Genomic DNA, 20033 nt, shown 5'->3' on the forward strand with positions numbered 1-20033 from the left:
GAAGGTCATTTCTCATTCTAGCCAAGGAGGGAGGGTATACTCCTAAAATAGAAAGAGACTGGAAGAATAAAACAGATACTTTGTAATAGTCTGTTATTTTACAATCTGTCTTGGCACTTGATCCATAATTGTATAGTGCCATCATCATTAAGGAATATTACTACTAGTGTTTATTAGCTTTATCTTCTTTCTTGTGGCAGAAGGGAAAAATGTTTTAGACTAGTAAACCATGACTCAATTAGGAGCCAGGGTTCTATCTGCCGAGGGTTGAATCCTGACTCTGTCATGTACTAGCTGTGTTACTAGGTAAGTTACACAGCTTGGGGAAGTTAAACTCCTTAGTTTCTTGGCCTGGTGCGGTAGTTCACACCTGTAATGCACTTTGGGAGGCCAAGGCAGGTGAATCACTTGAGGTCAGTAGTTCAAGACCAGCCTGGGCAACATGATAAAACCCCATTACTACTAAAAGAACAAAAATTAGCCAAGCATGGCTGGGTGCTCACGCCTGTAATCCCAGCACCCTGGGAGGCCAAGGCAGGCAGATCACAAGGTGGGGAGATTGAGAATATCCTGGTTAACATGGTGAAACCCCGTCTCTACTAAAAAAAAAAATTAGCTGGGCTTGGTGACGGGCGCCTGTAGTCCCAGCTACTTGGGAGGCTAAGGCAGGAGAATGGTGTGAACCCAGGAGGCGGAGCTTGCGGTGAGCCAAGACTGTGCAACTGCACTCCAGCCTGGGTAACAGAGCGAGACTCCTTCTAAAAAAAAAAAAAATTAGCCAGGAGTGGTGGCGGGCGCCTGTAGTCGCAGCTACTGGGGAGGCTGAGGTAGGAGAATGGTGTGAACCCGGGAGGCAGAGCTTGCAATGAGCTGAGATCATGCCACTGTACTTTAGCCTGGGCAACAGAGCAAGACTCCATCTAAAAAAAAAAAAAAAATTAGCTAGGCAAGGTGGCATGCTCCTGTAGTCCCATCTACTTGGGAGTCTGAGGCACGGGAATTGCTTGAATCTGGGAGGGGGAGGTTGCAGTCAGCTGAGATCATGCACTGCGCTCTAGCCTGGGCAACAGAGTGAGGCTGTGTCTCAAAAACAAGAGACCAGGCCTGGTGGCTCACGCCTGTAATCCCAGCACTTTGGGAGGTCGAGGCGGGCAGATCACAAGGTCAGGAGATTGAGACCATCCTGGCCAACTTGGTGAAACCCCGTCTCTACTAAAATACAAACAATCACGGAGGTGTGGTGGCACGTGCCTGTAGTCCCGGCTACTCGGGAGGTTGAGGCAGGAGAATCACTTGAACCCAGGAGGCAGAGGTTGCGGTGAGCTGAGATCGTCCCACTGCACTCCAGCCTGGGTGACAGAGCAAGACTCCATGTCCAAACAAACAAACAAACAATAAAAATCAAGAACAACAACAAAAATCTCTTTTCTTTCATTATCTTTAAATGGTAATGCTATCAGTTGTTGTAAAGATTAAATATCAGATGTTTAGAAAAGTACCTGACATTGGCCTGGGCACAGTGGCTCACACCTGTAATCCCGGCACTTTGGGAGGCCAAGGTGGGTGGATCATGAGGTCAGGAGATCAAGACCATCCTGGCTAACACGGTGAAACCCTGTCTCTACTAAAAATACAAAAAAATTAGCTGGGCGTGGTGGTGGGCGCCTGCCAGCTACTGGGAGGCTGAGGCAGGAGAATGGTGTGAACCCGGGAGGCGGAGCTTGCAGTGAGCTGAGGTTGCTCCACTGCACTCCAGCCTGGGCAACCCAGTGAGACTCTGTCTCAAAATAAAAGAAAAAAAGAAAAAAGTACCTGGCATCTAGTGAGTACAGTATAATTGTGGACTGATATTGGTATTAGCAGAAAGCAGAGCAAGTAACCTTTTGTTGTGTTGTTGAGTGACTGGACTGAGTTGGGGAGACTTCATGTGAGAAGGGAACCATGTGACAAAGCAAATCTCGGTTGTAGTCATGGCTTACTTACTGGTACTTCCTTCTTACTGTCATCTCGCTTAAATGACCAGGACAAGGCAGAGGTGGGTGAATGGGAGAATAGGGCTTGTGAAATTAGGATTCCGGTGTAGTGGCCAGCACACTTACTGCTTGTTGTCAGAAACTGGATTAAACACTGGACACTTTTTCTGGTTTAAGTATTCAGATTATAAAATGACCTCAGAAATTACAGTTTGTAAGCTTATTCAAAACTGCCCCACAAATGCCAGTTTTACCATAAAATACAGTAAAAGGTTAGCTAGCTATACCAGTTAAGACAGTGAGTAGGTTACCTTTATAAACGTGATTCTTACCAGTCCCAGAGAATCAATGCTTCTGTTGTTTAGGGTAGAATCAGGAACAATTTGGGGATAGCCTCCAGTTTGGTTCCAGTTCCTGCCCAACTTGAGACATATATTTCCCATTTAAAAGGTGGAGCAGATTTTGTAATCATTTCTTCAGCACCTTGGAATCCTAGCCGTCAGTCTGTTCATGCTGATAGAAGTCCGTGTGACAGTGTCCTTTGGTTGAAAGCACAAAAATATAAAAAAGATCTAGAGAGGGTGGGCATTTTATTATTCTTGGATATTCTTTCTCTGCTGAACAAAACTGATGTGCCTATTTCTGTCCCATTAGGAGCTCTTGTCCCTGGCAAAGCGAAAGCGCAGTGACTCTGAGGAGAAGGAGCCGCCTGTGAGTCAGCCTGCAGCCTCGTCAGACTCGGAGACGTCTGACAGTGACGATGAGGTGGGTGTGGAGGGCCTCAGGTTCTGGGACCATTAGATAGTTGAGGGTCCTCACTTTGGTGGCTCCTGTTGGCCTCACTTCCTTAAACTGAGACTTACAACGTAAGATCTACAAGAATTATTGGGGAAAGAAAATGGTGTAAGGAAGGCCGGGCGTGGTGGCTCATGCCTGTAATCCCAGCACTTTGGGAGGCTGAGGTGGGTTGATCACCTGAGGTCAGGAGTTCGAGACCAGCCTGGCCAACATGGGGAAACCCTGTCTCTACTAAAAAATACAAAAATTAGCTGGGCATGGTGGCGCATGCCTGTAATCCCAGCTACTCCAGAGGTAGGAGAATTCCTTAAACCCAGGAGGCAGAAGTTGCAGTGAGCCTAGATCGCCCCACTGTATTCCAGCCTGGGTGACAATGCAAGACTGTGTCTCAAAAAAAGAAAAAAAAAGAAAATGGTATGAGGAAAGCTACTGAATGTCATATTCATTGTGCTGCTAATTACCTAGCGGGTCCCTCTGCAGAACATGCATAGCCATTCTGTAGCCTTTTTTTTTTTTTTTTCCAGCCTTATTGCAGAAGTGGTACAGTCAGTAGTCATGTTTTTTTCTTTTTTCTTTTTTTTTTGTTTTTTGAGACAGGGTCTTGCTCTCTTGTCCAGGCTGGAGTGCAGTGGTGCAGTCTCTGCTCACTGCACTGGGTTCACACCATTTTCCTGCCTCAGCCTCCTGAGTAGCTGGGACTATAGGTGCCTGCCACCATGCCTGGCTAATTTTTAAAATTATTTTTAGTAGAGACGGGGTTTCACCTTGTTAGTCAGGATGGTCTTGATCTCCTGACCTCGTGATCCACCCGCCTTGGCCTCCCAAAGTCCTGGGATTACAGGCGTGAGCCACCGCGCCCGGCCTCTCTTTAATTTTTGAGTCTTTTTAATCTCACTTTCATGTTAGAAAATAAATTCTATCAAGGATGCCATTGTTTAATGGGAAATACTTTAGTGAGAAAAGAATCTTTCTTTGGGAAGGTCGATTCAACATCCCTCAGAGTGATGGTGTTAACTTCAAAGGAGGAAAATCCAACTGTTCATTGTCTAGACCACTGTCACTTTCCCCAATTACCTACCAACAATGGCAGGCCCTAAACGGTCCAGAACCTTAATGGAAAACAGGGATGAGGGGACAGATATTTGAAACACTTCTACATGTTTCTCATTTGATTTGTTTATTTTATTTTTTTGAGAAGGAGTCTCACTCTGTCGCCCAGGCCAGAGTGCAGTGGCATGATTTTGGCTCACTGCAACCTCTGCCTCTCGGGTTCAAGTGATTCTCTTTTGTTTTTTTGTTTTTATTTTTTGAGACGGAGTCTCGCTCTGTCGCCCAGGCCGGAGTGCAGTGGCCAGATCTCAGCTCACTGCAAGCTCCGCCTCCCAGGTTCACGCCATTCTCCTGCCTCAGCCTCCCAAGTAGCTGGGACTACAGGCGCCCGCCACCTCGCCCGGCTAGTTTTTTGTACTTTTCAGTAGAGACGGGGTTTCACCGTATTAACCAGGATGGTCTCGATCTCCTGACCTCGTGATTCGCCCGTCTCGGTCTCCCAAAGTGCTGGGATTACAGGCTTGAGCCACCGCGCCCGGCTGGGTTCAAGTGATTCTCTTGCTTCATCCTCCCGAGTAGCTGGAATTACAAGCATGCATCACAATGCCCGACTGATTTTTTTTAGTTTTAGTGGAGACAGGATTTCGCCATGTTCGCCGTTCTGATCTCAAACTTCCGAGCACAGTTGATCCACCCGCCTTGGCCTCCCAAACTGCTAAGATTACAGGCATGAGCCATTACATGAAGTCTTCCATTTGATTTAAAGTATTTTCTTCCCCTTAGTAATTCCTTGGAGAGAAGCCGGATATCACCTTTCAATGTAATTTCTTACCCTGTAGCCTAGGAAAATATTTGTTAACAGTAAAATAAAAAATGTTTATTTAATATAATGAAATTTAATTAGCAGCTGAATGGTGTTTACCTGTGCCCTGAATGTGCATATTGGAGTGATTCCCTTCTGATCAACTGTAGTGATAATCTCTTTTTTTTTTTTTTTTTTTTAAGACTGAGTCTTACTCTGTCACCCAGGCTAGAGTGCAGTGGTGCAATCTCAGCTCACTGCAACCTCTGCCTCCTGAGTTCAAGTGATTCTCCTGCCTCAGCCTCTCGAGTAGCTGGAACTACAGGCATGCCCCACCACACCTGGCTAGTTTTTGTATTTTTAGTAGAGACAAGGTTTTGCCATGTTGGCCAGGCTGGTCTCGAACTCTTGACCCCAGATGATCTACCCTCCTTAGCCTCCCAAAGTGTTGGGATTACGAATGTGAGCTACCACACCCAGCCATGATATTCTCTTAATCTTAAATAATTTAATAGATCTAAAATTGCTTTCTGCAGCAAGAAGTCATGAAAGTTTACTCTTTTTTTTTTTGTTTGTTTTGAGGCCCAGTCTCGCTGTGTCTGCCAGGCTGGAGTGCAGTGGCATGATCTTGCAAGGCTCACAGCAACTTCTGCCTCCCGGGTTCAAACAATTCTCCTGCCTCAGCCTCCTCAGTAACTGGAACTACAGCCGTGTGCCACCACACCCGGCTGATTTTTTATTTTTAGTAGAGATGGGGTTTCACTGTGTTGGCCAGGGTGGTCTCGAACTCCTGACCTCAGGTGACCCGCCCCATTGGCCTCCCAAAGTGCTGGGATTACAGGCATGAGCCACCGAACCCAGCCTCTTTTTTTTTTTTTTTTTTTTTTTTTTTTTTTGTGACGGAGTCTCGCTTTGTTGCCAGGCTGGAGTGCAGTGGTGTGATCTCGGCTCACTGCAACCTCTGCCTCCTGGGTTCAAGCAATTCCCCTGCCTCAGCCTCCTGAGTATCTGGGACTGCAGGCGCATGTCACCACACTCAGCTAATTTTTTGTAGTTTTAGTAGAGTTGGGGTTTCACCATGTTAGCCAGGATAGTCTCATTCTCCTGATCTTGTGATCTGCCTGCCTTGGCTTCCCAAAGTACTAGGATTACAGGTGTGAGCCACCATGCCTGGCCAAAAGTTTATTCTTTTGTTTGTTTTTAATGGAGGAACTATAATTTCTCTCAAATTAATAAAAAAATCAGTGGGAGTCTATGAAATAATTTGCTTTTTCATTTTGTTTTCTATTTTCTTTCTTTAAATGCCTAGATAACACAGAAAAACCTTGAAATAATTTTCTCTCCCACTATTCTTTTTTTTTTTTTTTTTTTTGAGACGGAGTCTCGCTCTGTCGCCCAGGCTGGAGTGCAGTGGCTGGATCTCAGCTCACTGCAAGCTCCGACTCCCGGGTTCATGCCATTCTCCTCCCTCAGCCTCCCGAGTAGCTGGGACTACAGGCTCCCGCCACCATGCCCGGCTAATATTTTGTATTTTTTAGTAGAGACCGGGTTTCACCGTGTTAGCCAGGATGGTCTTGATCTCCTGACCTCGTGATCCGCCCATCTCGGCCTCCCAAAGTGCTGGGATTACAGGGTTGAGCCACCGCGCCCGGCCTTTTTTTTTTTTTTTTTTTTTTTTTTTAACGTAGTCTCGCTCTGTCGCCCAGGCTCTCCCACTATTCTTATAGCTACTTTTATTTTTCATGTTTCAGAAGTCAGCTGCTGTGGTCCACCCTTGCCACTCAGTATTCTATTAAGTTCGAATCTGTATTATGCCTGGAATACCTTGTAATGTGTTTGTGATCTCTGTTATTCCTTAAGATACAAGCAGTAAGTCTGCTTGGAACACATTCATTCTTCATATTTCTGTTGTTAAAGTTAAGTCAGAGTCCTAACTTTCGCGGTTACTATTGAGATTCCCTTCCTCCTTTTTTTAGCCAAAGCATTAGAGGAGCCCACAACTTGTGTTGGAGGAGATCCACATCCATAAAATCCTTTATGGTTTAGGGTTCCCTTTATTACTCACAGCTGCTTAATGATGTAAAAAACTGCTAATCTTAGAACACTACCCAGCGATTTGTACACGTATTGGAGAAAAAGCTGACAATAGGCTGCACCTTGCCCAGTAGGAAATGAGCCTTTGAATGACTTTTCCCCTACAGGATTCTTAGCTCCTGCTGCTTCCTCCAGGTTCTAGTTCTCCAGGCCCTCAGGCTTATTTTACTCTACTCCAGTCCCTCTCTCATGAGAGCAGCGTCTATATCATGGTCATTCTGAAAGATGCCTGTTTTTCGGTTTGCATCATGTCTCTTTGGCTCAAGACACTAACTTAGAACAGAGCACCTTCAGAGTTAGAGCAAATAGTTCATTATTTTGGACAATTCAGAAAATAACTATTAAAATCTTTATTAAAAAATTCTTCCAGCCACTGTATAACTCAGTGTTATTACTGTGAGCTCAAACTTATTGCTGCTGTGGACATTTTAGATTGGGTAAGGGACTTCTGAGAGATTCTTAGGATATAAAGTTTGAGACAGTGGCTCTTTTTTTCCTTTTCATAATGTGTTTTTTGTTGTTGTTGTTGTTGTTTTTTGAGACGGAGTCTCTCTTTGTCGCCCAGGCTGGAGTGCAGTGGTGCAATCTTGGCTCACTGCAAGCTCCGCCTCCCGGGTTCATGCCATTCTCCTGCCTCAGCCTTCGAGCAGCTGGGACTACAGGCGCACGCCACCACGCCTGACTAATTTTTTGTATTTTTAGTTGAGAGGGGGTTTCACTGTGTTAGCCATGTTGGTCTCTATCTCCTGACCTCATGATCTGCCCGCCTTGGCCTCTCAGAGTGCTGGGATTACAGGTGTGAGCCACTGTCATAATGATTATTAATACAGCTTTCATGAGTAAAAAAACACATACTGAAGTAGTTTGCTATGTCGTCTCGTTTCTTCAGCTTTTGTGTCTTTATCGCCTACCTTTTAGAAATTTGGTTGTTAAAGTGGCAATTCTTAGGCCAGGCATTGTGTCTCATGCCTGTAATCCCAGCACTTTGGGAGGCCGAGGCAGGTGGATCACTTGAGGTCAGGAGTTCGAGACCAGACGGGCCAACATGGCGAAACCCTGTCTCTACTAAAAATACAAAAATTAGCCGGGTGTGGTAGCGGGCACCTGTAGTCCTAGCTGCTCGGGAGGCTAAGGTATGAGAATCGCTTGAGCCCAGAATGAGCTCAGAAGGCAGAGGTTGCAGTGAGCTGAGAACATTCCACTACACTCCATCCTGGGCACCAGAGTGAGACTGCATCTCAATAAAAATAAATAATTAAATAAAGTGGCAGTTTTCCATCAGAGGATGCCCTCCTTGTACCAGAAGCTGCCTTGGAGTTTTTTCAAACTTATATATATCTCTCTTACTGTTTATTTTCATTAGTGAGCCATGAATATAGGTAGAAAGAAATACGTTTGTCCCCTAAGATTTGCTAGGACAGAAAATTGGTCAAGAACAACTGAGCTAAAAAGTTAATTGGTAATTTGTTTATAAAATCAGAGACATGCACTGATTTTAGAGCAAAAAGATATTTAGCTAATTGATGAGCAGGGAGGGGAAATGGAGAGAAGCTCTGAAAGTTTTCTATCCAGAAAAAAATGGATACACTGGACATTAAGTATAATGTCATATTAGTGAGGAAATAAGTAGATGTTTCACATATAATGTATCTTGGCTGGGGGAAAAACTGAAATTTAATGACAGAGTATATATTTGTCCTATTATTTTTGGTGATTGAATTATTCTTGGTATCTGGAGGCACATGTAAAACTAAGAAGCAAGGCTGTTTGTAAGATTTACATTGGCCAAGGTCATAATGCTGTGGTGTGGCACTTTGATGCTATCACTTCCTCTCCTTGAAAGCATTTGATAGGAGAAGAAGCATCAAGGATTCAAACAAGAGTGATTGGAAGCGAAAATAACAAGATGAGGAAGAGGAGAGCTAGCAGCCATTCGATCATGAGTTGGGGTTAAAAAAAAAAAAAATGGCCAGCAGGGTGTGGTGGCTCACACCTGTAATCCAGCGATTTGGGAGGCCACGGTGGGAGGATTGCTTGAGCTGGGAAGTTCAAGACCAGCCTGGGCAACATGGCAAAACCCCGTCTCTACTAAAAATACAAAAATTATTGTAGCTAGAGGTGCAATAACAGAAAAATTAGGCTGGGTGCAGTAGCTCACGCCTGTAATCCCAGCACTTTGGGAGGCTGAGATGGGTGGATCACGAGGGCAGGAGCTCGAGACCATCCTGGCTAACACGGTGAAACCCTGTCTCTACTAAAACCGCGAAAAAATTAGCCGGGTGTGGTGGCAGGCGCCTGTAGTCCCAGCTACTCCGGAGACTGAGGCAGGAGAATGGCGTGAACCCGGGAGGCGGAGCTTGCATTGAGCCGAGATTGCACCACTGCACTCCAGCCTGGGTGACAGAGCAAGACTGCATCTCAAATAAATAAATAAATAAATAAATAAAAGACTTTTTAAAAATACAAGAATTAGGTGCGGTGGTGTGCACCTGTAGCCCCAGCTACTCAGGAGGCTGAGGTGGGAGGATCACCTAAGCCCAGGAGGTCAAGGGTGCAGTGAGCGGTAATCATGCCACTGCACTCCAACCTGGGCGACAGAGCGAGACTCTGTCTCAAAAGAAAAAATAAAAATACCTGATAGGTTTTTGTTTTTTTTTTTAGCCAGAGTCTCGCTCTGTCGCCCAGGCTGGAGTGCAGTGGCGCAATCTCAGCTCACTGCAACCTCCGCCTCCCAGATTCAAGTGATTCTCCTGCCTCAGCCTCTCGATTAGCTGGGATTACAGGCATCTGCCGCCACGCCCGGCTAGTTTTTTGTATTTTTAGAAGAGATGGGGTTTCACCGTGTTGCCCAGGCTGGTGTTGAACTCCTGAGCTCAGGCAATCTGCCTGCCTTGGGCTCTCAATGCTAGGATTACAGGCATGAGCCACCGCGGCCAGCCCGTTGGATATATGTAGTAGTTTTTCTGTTGATTTAAAGCCCTGACTATGAATAACAGTTCCTGTACTGTAAAAAAAAGTTTTCCAAAATATCAAGCTGTGTGGTACTGCTTTATACAGCTTGCTTTCTCCTCTGTTGTTATTGGTAAGAAGTGACCATTGTGCTCATTTCTTGGTAATGTCTTCTTCAACACTTCCAACTTACTGCATCTGTTCTTCGTGGGGTCAGGAAGCCAGGGAATGCCATAGAGTTTAGGCTGGAATACTGCGCTTTAGTGCTTGAACTTAGTGACAGCTATTTAGATTGCTCGTGAGCTTTATTTTTTATTTATTTTATTTTATTTTATTTTATTTTTTTTGAGACAGAGTCTCGCTCTGTTACCCAGGCTGGAGTGCAGTGGCGCGATCTTGGCTCACTGCAAGCTCTGCCTCCGAGGTCCATGCCATTCTCCTGCCTCAGCCTCCCAAGTAGCTGGGACTACAGGTGCCTGCCACCACGCCTGGCTAATTTTTTTTTTGTATTTTTAGTAGAGACGGGGTTCCACTGTGTTAGCCAGGATGGTCTCGACCCCCTGACCTTGTGATCCACCCACCTTGGCCTCCCAAAGTGCTGGAATTACAGATGTGAGCCACCACGCCTGGCCTCATAAGCTTTATTTTTTACACATTGGTTCTTAACTATGTAGACAAGCAGACAGTAACTCCTCATCTTTCTAGACACCATTAAGATCTCATTGCAAGAATTTGGGATAAGGTGATTTTCATGGACTAGTTTAATTGCTCACATGTATTTACAAGAAATTCTGACACTCCCAACCTAACAATGTAATGTAGTATTAATTATTTTGTGCATTTTTTGGTATCATTTCTGTTTTGCTTGTGCTTTTGTCTTCATAACTAGACTACAAGTTTTTGTGATTGAGTGCAAGGATTCTTTATGCTTTCTAGTTGAATGTATGTGATTGCTTGATGATGAAATACAATAGTGTCTTTTGTACTTTGTCTGATTAATTACACAGTAGAAAGGAAAAGAAAGCTAAGTTATTCTTCATGTCTTCAGGCTGACATTAAATTGGATTTACTGCCTCCTGTCACTTGGGATTTTAAAAATTTGCATTTACTCTTCAACTCCTCTGACCCCATTTTTTTTTTTTTTTTTTTCTTTTTGGAAACAGAGTCTTGCTCTGTCAAGAAGACTGGAGTGTGGTGGCTCAATGTCCGCTCACTGCAACATCTGCCTCTTGGGTTCAGGCAATTCCTGTGCTTTTCTGTCTTCTGAGTAGCTGGGATTACCCGCGCATGCTACCATGCCCAGCTAATTTTTTGTATTTTTAGTAGAGACAGGATTTCACTGTGTTGGCCAGGCTGGTCTTGAACTCCTGGCCTCAAGTGATCTGCCCGCCTCGGCCTCCCAAAGTGCTGGTCCCAGCACAGGTGTGAGCCACCCCACCCAGCTTCCTCTGACTCTTTTTTTATTTTCAGTAAAAAACACCTAAATTAGGAACTGTGCCCTCTCAAACACATCTCTCCTGTGGCCATTGTCAGCATCTAGAGTAATGACTATAGAACCTTTCTTACAATTACTTTGACTCAGAATAACATTCAGTTCATATGGAAACCTACAATGTTAGAGGATCTTAGAGATCATCTGAACTTTTTTTCCCCACAGATGAGAGAACAGACTCACAGAAATTCTCATTTTCGGCCGGGCGCGGTGGCTCACGCCTGTAATCCCAACACTTTGGGAGGCTGAGGCGGGCTGATCACGAGGTCAGGAGATAGAGACCATCCTGGCTAACACAGTGAAACCCTGTCTCTACTAAAAATACAAAAAATTAGCCAGGCATGGTGGCGGGCGCCTGTAGTCCCAGCTACTCAGGAGGCTGAGGCAGGAGAATCGCTTGAAATCAGGAGTTAGAGGTTGCAGTGAGCCGAGATTGTGCTACTGCACTCCAGCCTGGACAACAGAGCGAGACTCTGTCTCAAAAAATATATATATATTTTCTTTTCATAAAATAGTACCTCACATGTGTGTAGAACTTCCTGGTTTCTAGTGTGCTCTAAAACTCTTCTTCTTCTCTCCTTTTAGTCTCACACTACCCTGGTAGGTGGTCAAGGCAGTGTTATTATTCCTGCTTTATAGATGAGGAAACCCTCTCTGGTTAGAGGCTTGGCTCTATCCCAGTTCTTTAGACCCTCATCCCAGTGTAGTTTGTCACTAGCCCAGCTGTTACTCTTTTTTTTTTTTTTGGAGACAGTCTCCCTCTGTCTCCCAGGCTGGAGTGCAGTGGTGCAATCTTGGCTCACTGCAACCTCCACCTCCCAGGTTCAAGCAATTCTCCTGCCTCAGCCTCCTGAGTAACTCGGATTATAGGTACCCGCCACCAGGCCCAGCTAATTTTTGTATTTTTAGTAGAGTCAGGATTTCACCATGTTGGCCAGGCTGGTCCTGAACTCCTGACTTCAAGTAATCTACCTGCCTCAGTCTCCCAAAGCGTTGGGATTACAGGCATGAGTCACCACACCCAGTCCCAGCTGTTATTCTTGAACCCTACTTACTGAGAGGTATTTTATTTCACTTGTAAATGCAGTTCAGAGTCACCGGGTTGGAATGGTTTCTGTGCTGGGTCCTGAGACCTAGGAATGTGGGTATTCCTTACCTATTAGAGAGAATTTGCTCTCCGAAGTCTTGAAGTGTCTTTACTTTCCTGCCTTCATCATGCTCAAAGTACTCAGCATCTCAACGCCGCCAGTTCAGTGCGGCCAGTCCCTGCCTTGTGTTTCTTCCCATCTTTCAACTGAGTGCCCAGAAGGACAGTTGCTTCACAGAATGAGGACCTGCTTATAACATTCTATACACACTCAGCGTGACATGTGGGAATATAGTACTCACCTTCCTTGTTTCCCTAGGTAATTGTTGCCCATTAGAATATCTGTTACATCAGTGAGAGTCAAACTGCCAATCTCTATTATTGGGAAGAAAACATATTCCATCCAGTCTCTTTTTAAGTTTTCTTCATTGCATATTTACAAAATACTTTTCTGGTGTTCTGTGGGGTTGCATACATGTACACCTAGGAAAGCAGGATGTGAGTGTGTACAAGAGTCCTGACAATGGATCCTTTCCTTTACCCAGATGGTTTTTGAGCAGTGGTCATTGGGAGATCCTCTGGCCTCTGTACTTGGTTCAGATGCAGACCAGTGGGTGTTCCTTTTCTCATTCTTCGCCTATGTTTGGTGCATTTGAGGGCACTTTGAAGGTTATAACAGAGCTTACCTTTCAGTAGCCCCATAGTTCTCAAAACGGATTAAGAAGTGCCAGGTCATTTCCTCTACTTCCTCCTGGATGGGGAAAGTATAAGAACATCCCTTTAATTCTCTGCTTTATTCTTTAGATCCCATTTACTACTACACCCTGGTGAAGTCATTCATTTTCCCTCTGTGTCAGAATCAGGTGAATAAGACTTTTGCAGGGATGAGTGAGCCATCTCTGGACTAACAGCTGGATTAAGATATTTCCATATCAATTCTGCTTAGACTCTGTTATTGGGAGAAGAGGTATAGAGCAAACATTTTAAGTATGTGCTTAGGCAAAAAAGCGTTCAGGAATCTATGGTTTATAGGAGTAAATGTGATCTATTCTCCAAGAAAAAAATCTTTGGGAGATTATTGGGACCTATTTGAGTCTCTTTCCCTGGATTAAATGAATAATGATGAGACTGGTTTCCAGATTTTTTTTTTTTTTTTTTAAATTTTTTTTTTAGACGGAGTCTCGCTCTGTCGCCCAGGCTGGAGTGCAGTGGCCAGATCTCAGCTCACTGCAAGCTCTGCCTCCCGGGTTCCCGCCATTCTCCTGCCTCAGCCTCCCGAGTAGCTGGGACCACAGGCGCCGCCACCTCGCCCGGCTAATTTTTTGTGTTTTTAGTAGAGACGGGGTTTCGCCGTGTTAGCCAGGATGGTCTCGATCTCCTGACCTTGTGATCCGCCCGTCTCGGCCTCCCAAAGTGCTGGGATTACAGGCTTGAGCCACCGCGCCCGGCCGGTTTCCAGATTTTAAGTGATCATTTATCTTTGAGTGGTGGCAATACAGGTGATTTTTTTAAAAATCAAATTAAAAAAAAAATAGGAAATATTGACTGGGTACGGTAGCTCATGCCTGTAGTCTCAGCCCTTTGGGAGGCCGAGGCAGGCAGACCCCCTGAGGTCAGGAGTTTGAGACCAGCCTGATCAATATGGTGAGAGAACCGACTCACAGCAATTCTCATTTTCACCCGGGTGTGGTGGCTCTACTAACCCTGTCTCTACTGAAAATACAAAAATTAGCTGGGTGTGGGGGCAGTCGCCTACAGTCCCAGCTACTCGGGAGGCTGAGGCAGGAGAATCACTTGAACCCAGGAGGGGCGGAGGTTGCAGTGAGCCTAGATCACGCCACTGCACTCCAGCTTGGGTGACAGAGTGATTCTCCCTCTTGAAAAACAAAACAAAACAAAAAATAGGGAATGTTTCACAAATTTGCATGTCATCTTTGCACAGGGGTCAGGCTAATCTCTGTATTCTAATTTTAGATATGTGCTGCTGAAGCAAGCACAGGTAATTTTTTTAAATTAATTTTTTATATTTAATTAAATTAACTAATTTATTTATTTGAGACAGGCTGTCACTCTGTCACCCAGACTGGAGTGCAGTGTCGTGATCTTGGCTCACTGCACCCTGGACCTCCTGGGTTCAAGCCATTCTCCTACCTTAACCTCCTGAGTAGCTGGGGCTGTAAGTGTTCACCACCATGTCCGGCTAATTTTTGTATTTTTTGTAGAGACTGAGTTTCGCCATGTTGCCCAGGCTAGTCTTGAACCCTGAGCTCAAGCAATCATCCTGCCTCGGCCTCCCAAAGTGCTAGGATTTCAGGCGTGAGCCACTGTGTCCAGCTTATTTTATTTTTATTTTATTTTTTTGTCCCTGTTATAGCAGCAAGTGATTTTTTTTTTTTTTTTTTTTTTTTTTGAGACGGAGTCTCGCCTGTGTCACCCAGGCTGGAGTGCAGTGGCGCGATCTCGGCTCACTGCAAGCTCCTTCTCCTGGGTTCATGCCATTCTCCTGCCTCAGCTCCCGAGTAGCTGGGACTACAGGTGCCCGCCACCACACCCGGCTAATGTTTTTGCATGTTTAGTAGAGACGGGGTTTCACCGTGTTAGCCAGGATGGTCTCGGTCTCCTGACCTCGTGATCTGCCTGCCTTGGCCTCCCAGAGTGCTGGGATTACAGGTGTGAGCCACCGCGCCCGGCCAGCAGCAGGTCATTTTTTTTGTTTTTTGAGACGGAGTCTCGCTCTGTCGCCCAGGCTAGAGTGCAGTGGCGCAATCTTGGCGCACTGCAAGCTGTGCCTCCCAGGTTCACGCCATTCTCTTGCCTCAGCCTCCTGAATAGCTGGGACTACAGGCGCCTGCCACCATGCCTGGCTAATTTTTTGTACTTTTAGTAGAGACAGAGTTTCACCGTGTTAGCCAGGATGGTCTCGATCTCCTGACCTCGTGATCCTCCCGTCTCGACCCCCCAAAGTGTTGGGATTACAGGCGTGAGCCACCGCGCCTGGCCAGCAGGTGATTTTCTAAATTAAAAAATATATATCCTTAAATAGAGCTGGGGTCTTGCTATGTTTCACAGGCTGGTCTCCAACTCCTGTGTTCAAGTGATCCTCCCACATTGGCCTCCCAGAGTGCTGGGATTGTAGGTGTGAGCCGCCACACTCGGCCTGGTGATTTTTTTTTTTTTTTTTCCAACTTTACAAATTCTTTTCTGGTTGTGCACAGTGGTGTGTTTCTGTAGTAATAGCTACTCAGGAGGTTGAGGTGGGAATATCACTTGAGCCCAGGAGTTTGAGTACAGCCTGGGCAACATAGTGAGACCTCATCACAAAAATGAAAAGAAAATAAAAAGCAAACAACTTTTCTATATTTTTAAGGCCTAATATAATGAACATTTGTTATTATTAAAATTAGATTTTAAAGGTTTATTAAAAATAAAATACAGGCTGGGTGCAATGGCTCATGCCTGTAATCCCAGAACTTTGGGAGACTGAGGTGGTAGAATTGCTTGAGCTTAGGAGTTTGAGACTAGCGTTGGTAAGATAGTGAGCTCTCCTCTCTACAAAAAGTTAACAAATTATCCAGGTATGGTGGCATGCACCTGTAATCTCAGCTGCCTAGAAGGCTGAGATGAGAGAATCTCTTGAGCCCAGTAGTTCAAGGCTGCAGTGAGCTATGATCATGCCGCTGCATTCCAGCCTGGTCAACAGAGCAAGACCCAGTCTCAAAAATAAAAAATAAAATGAAATAAAATACAAAGTAAATATACAAGTAGTGGCACTACAACTTCTCAGTACTGTAACATATATATAAGAAATTTTAGGCCAGGCGTGGTGGCCCATACCTGTAATCCCAGCACCTTGGGAGGCCAAGGCAGGTGGATTGGGAGTCCAAGGTCCAGCCTGAGGTCAGGGGTTTGAAACCAGCCTGACCAACATGAAGAAACCCCGTCTTTACTAAAAATACAAAATTAGCCAGGCGTGGTGGCGCATGCCTGTAATCCCAGCTACTCAGGAGGCTGAGGCAGGAGAATCACTTTAACCCAGTAGGCGGAGGTTGCAGTGAGCCGAGATCAGGCCTTTGCACTCCAGCCTGGGCAACGAGCAAAACTCTGTCTCAAAAAAAAAAAAGAAATTTTAAGTTTAAAAGTAAACTCACCCACATTATTGTAATGCCCCCAAAACCTTGTAACGTATTTCCTTTGGTGTTCTAGACCTGGCTGAGTCAGCCTCATGGGAGGTAAGGCAGCTTTGTTGTTGGAAGAAAAACACGATGTTCCCTTCTCACTTTCAGGTTTAGTTAAGAAGGCTCCTTTTCACTCAAAGCATTTTTTTTTTTTTTTTTTTTTTGAGACGGAGTCTCGCTCTGTCGCCCAGGCTGGAGTGCAGTGGCGTGATCTCGGCTCACTGCAAGCTCCGCCTCCCGGGTTCCCGCCATTCTCCTGCCTCAGCCTCCCGAGTAGCTGGGACTACAGGCGCCCACAACTGTGCCCGGCTAATTTTTTGTATTTTTAGTAGAGATGGGGTTTCACCGTGGTCTCGATCTCCTGACCTTGTGATCCGCCCGCCTCGGCCTCCCAAAGTGCTGGGATTACAGGCGTGAGCCACCGCACCCGGCTTTTTTTTTTTTTTTTTTTTGAGACAGAGTCTCGCTCTGTCACTTAGGCTGGAGTGCAGTGGCCGGATCTCAGTTCAGTGCAAGCTCTGCCTCCGGGTTCACGCCATTCTCCTGCCTCAGCCTCCCGAGTAGCTAGGACTACAGGCGCCCACCACCACACCCGGCTAGTTTTTTGTATTTTTTAGTAGAGACGGGGTTTCACCGTGTTAGGCAGGATGGTCTCGATCTCCTGACCTCGTGATCTGCCCATCTCGGCCTCCCAAAGTGCTGGCATTACAGGCTTGAGCCACCACGCCCGGCCTCAAAGCATTTTTATTTTCTTCTAGTTTACTCTTATCTTCTCACTGCCCCACAAGGGACAAACATTATAGACTATGAATGAATGACAGTTGCTAAGCTTAGGTTGAGGCAGATTGAAGCAGATAGAGGGAGAGGGTTAAGAAAGCCGTGGCTTCCTAGCACCTGCTGAGTTGGATTCACCTGTATGACTTCAGGTCATTTTGCTCTCATAAACACTTTTGTCCCCCCGAGGAATGCAGAATTTGACTCTCTTCCATGTGACAAACCCAAATCTGTAGGCAAAAATAGACCTAGTCCCTCTGACACACATGTGACCCTGACAGCCCAACCTTTATGCTCTCAACCTCTTCATATTCCCATTGGGTAGAAGTAGAAAGGGCCAAGACAGTGTTTGGAAAAGGTCGCTCATGCCTGTTTTCAAAACCAACCAATAAATGTTGAGAATATCTATTATGCATATAGTTGTGTAATTTTTTTATAACAAGAGCCAGTGTAAAAGATGTTTTATATATTATTTACTCCAGTAATATCTTCATTGTCAGCATAGAAAGTTGGTATATTAGGCCGGGCGTGGTGACTCAAGCCTGTAGTCCCTGCACTTTGGGAGGCAGAGGTGGGCGGATCGTTTGAGGTCAGGAGTTTGAGACCAGCCTGGCCAACATGGCGAAACCCCATCTCCACTAAAAATACAAAAATTAGCCAGGCATTGTGGCAGGCACCTGTAATCCCAGCTACTTGGGAGGCTGAGGCAGGAGAATCGCTTGAACCCAGGAGGCGGAGGTTGCAGTGAGCCAGGATCATACCACTGCACTCCACCCTGGGTGACAGAGCGAGACTCCATTTAAAAAAAAAAAAAAAAAGTCGATATATTTTAGCTCAGTTAACTAAGAAAGTGAACACTTTGGCCTTCTGTAGGTTGTTTCAAACTGGCTTTAAAATTGTCTTCCTGGCCAGGCACAATGGCTCCTGCCTGTAATCCCAGCACTCTAGGAGGCCGAAGCAGGTGAACCACGTGGTCAGGAGATCGAAACCATCCTGGCTAACACGGTGAAACCCTGTCTCTACTAAAAATACAAAAAAAAAAAAAAAAAAAAATTAGCTGGGTGCGGTGGCAGGTGCCTGTAGTCCCAGCTACTCAGGACGCTGAGGCAGGAGAATGGCATGAACCCAGGAGGCGGAGCTTGCAGTGAGCCGAGATCACACCACTGCACTCCAGCCTGGGCGACAGAGCGAGACTCTTGTCTCAAAAAAAGAAAAAAATTATCTTCCTTGAAATGATGAAAATGTGAAATGGTTGAAAACTCAGACTTAAAAGGGAAGCATTAGGGCTATGCAAGGTGGCTTGTGCCTATAATCCCAGCACTTTGGGAGGCCAAGGCTGGAGGATTGTATGAGTCTAGGAGTCTGAGACCAGCCTGAGTGACATAGCAAGACCCTGTCTCTACAAAAAAATTTAAAAATTAGCTTGGCATGATGGTGCACACCTATAGTCCCAGCTACTCAGGAGGCTGAGGTAGGAGGATCACTTGAACCTGGGAGGTGGAGGCTGCAGTGAGCTATGAACCTGCTGCCCTGCACTCCAGCCTGGGTGACAAACGAGACGCTGGCTCAGAAACAACAAAAAAGATTTAAAATAGCACCCTTTTACAATGTTTTGTGACGGTAAACTAGCAGACTGTTCTTAAGAATAGCTCATATGGAAAATTTCTAAGTTGGAAACATCTTCAGAACTACACCTCTACCCAACCCCACCCCCTCAAAAAAAGACCAAAATAATTTACTTCTATTACCTATTGTGAAAATAGGAGGTTAATTTTTCATCCTGTTACAGAAGGAACAAAGACTTCGTGCCTTTGTTGGATATTAGATGTAGAAATATTATGTTAATGCCAGACTTAATATTCAGTCTGTGATAATCAAAAGATGATTATTCTTTATGGTAATTAGAATAAAGTTTCTGAGTAAAGTATTTTTCACCTAAAATCATTTTAAGTTGGCAAGTTAGATATTAAAGGAGATATGGTTTAATGTAACTAAATAGTCTGCAAATTTGTAAAGTGGTTCTATGGCCTTTCAACTTAAAGTGCTTGATGAAGATAGCTTTTTGGTCTTGAGGTAGTTAACTGTATTGCCTGCCTGTTTGACAGTGCACATTACAGGTTCCTTATGTTTAGGTATCTGGGATTTCCTGTTTATGATCCAGTTTAAATGTCATGTTATTGTGTAATATATGCCACTGTTTTTAAAAGTATATTCACATATATTTAATGATGTACATTACTTTCTGCCTCTTTGGAGTTAGTGCCAGTGCTGCCATTCATGCCAAAGAATGGCCTTCATCCTTTCTTTCTGTGCTTTCTGCAGTTTTCTCCTGGGCACAGGCTACATTCCCTGCCTTCCTGAGACCCACCCTGAAACTAAACCATTCTCCGTACTGAAACCCAGACATATCAACCATTAACGATTACTGCCATCTCTGCCACATAAAACATCAGAAGCTGTTTTTTTGACTTGCCATAAAGTTGATATCTTTTCTATTTTCTATTGGCAATAAAACATCCATGAGCTGGGTGCACTGATGCGCACCTGTAGTTCCAGCTACTTAGGAGGTTCAGGTGAGAGGATCACTTGAGCTCAGGAGTTCAAGGCCAGCCTAGGCAACGTAGCAAGAACCTGTCTGAAAATAAAAGAAAAAATAATAATTAAATTATATGTTTATTGTGTAACTTTTTTCCTGTTTCTAAGAAATTCCAGACCAGAAGTTCTAAAGTTTTAAGCAAGTTTTCAAAAATCTAGGCTGGGGCCAGGCACAGTGGCTCACACCTGTAATCCTAACACTTTGGGAGGCCAAGGCAGGCGAATTGCTTGAGCTCTGGAGTTT

The 20033-nt window shown here is 45.0% G+C and overlaps 1 protein-coding gene and 1 pseudogene across 1 annotated transcript in view; one reads left to right on the top strand and one right to left on the bottom strand.

Moving 5' to 3' along the window:
• Nucleotides 1–20033, top strand: part of RTF1 (RTF1 homolog, Paf1/RNA polymerase II complex component) — a 69530-nt gene that overhangs the window by 16463 nt on the left and 33034 nt on the right. Inside the window, exon 2 of the mRNA XM_001100507.5 lies at nucleotides 2628–2738. Within this exon, the coding sequence (XP_001100507.1) occupies nucleotides 2628–2738 (111 nt within the window). The remainder of the gene's footprint in view (nucleotides 1–2627; nucleotides 2739–20033) is intronic.
• On the bottom strand, nucleotides 14143–14242 carry LOC114679801 (U6 spliceosomal RNA; annotated as a pseudogene).

This window comes from Macaca mulatta, chromosome 7, assembly GCF_049350105.2.
Source record: "Macaca mulatta isolate MMU2019108-1 chromosome 7, T2T-MMU8v2.0, whole genome shotgun sequence".
NCBI classification, from domain to species: domain Eukaryota; kingdom Metazoa; phylum Chordata; class Mammalia; order Primates; family Cercopithecidae; genus Macaca; species Macaca mulatta.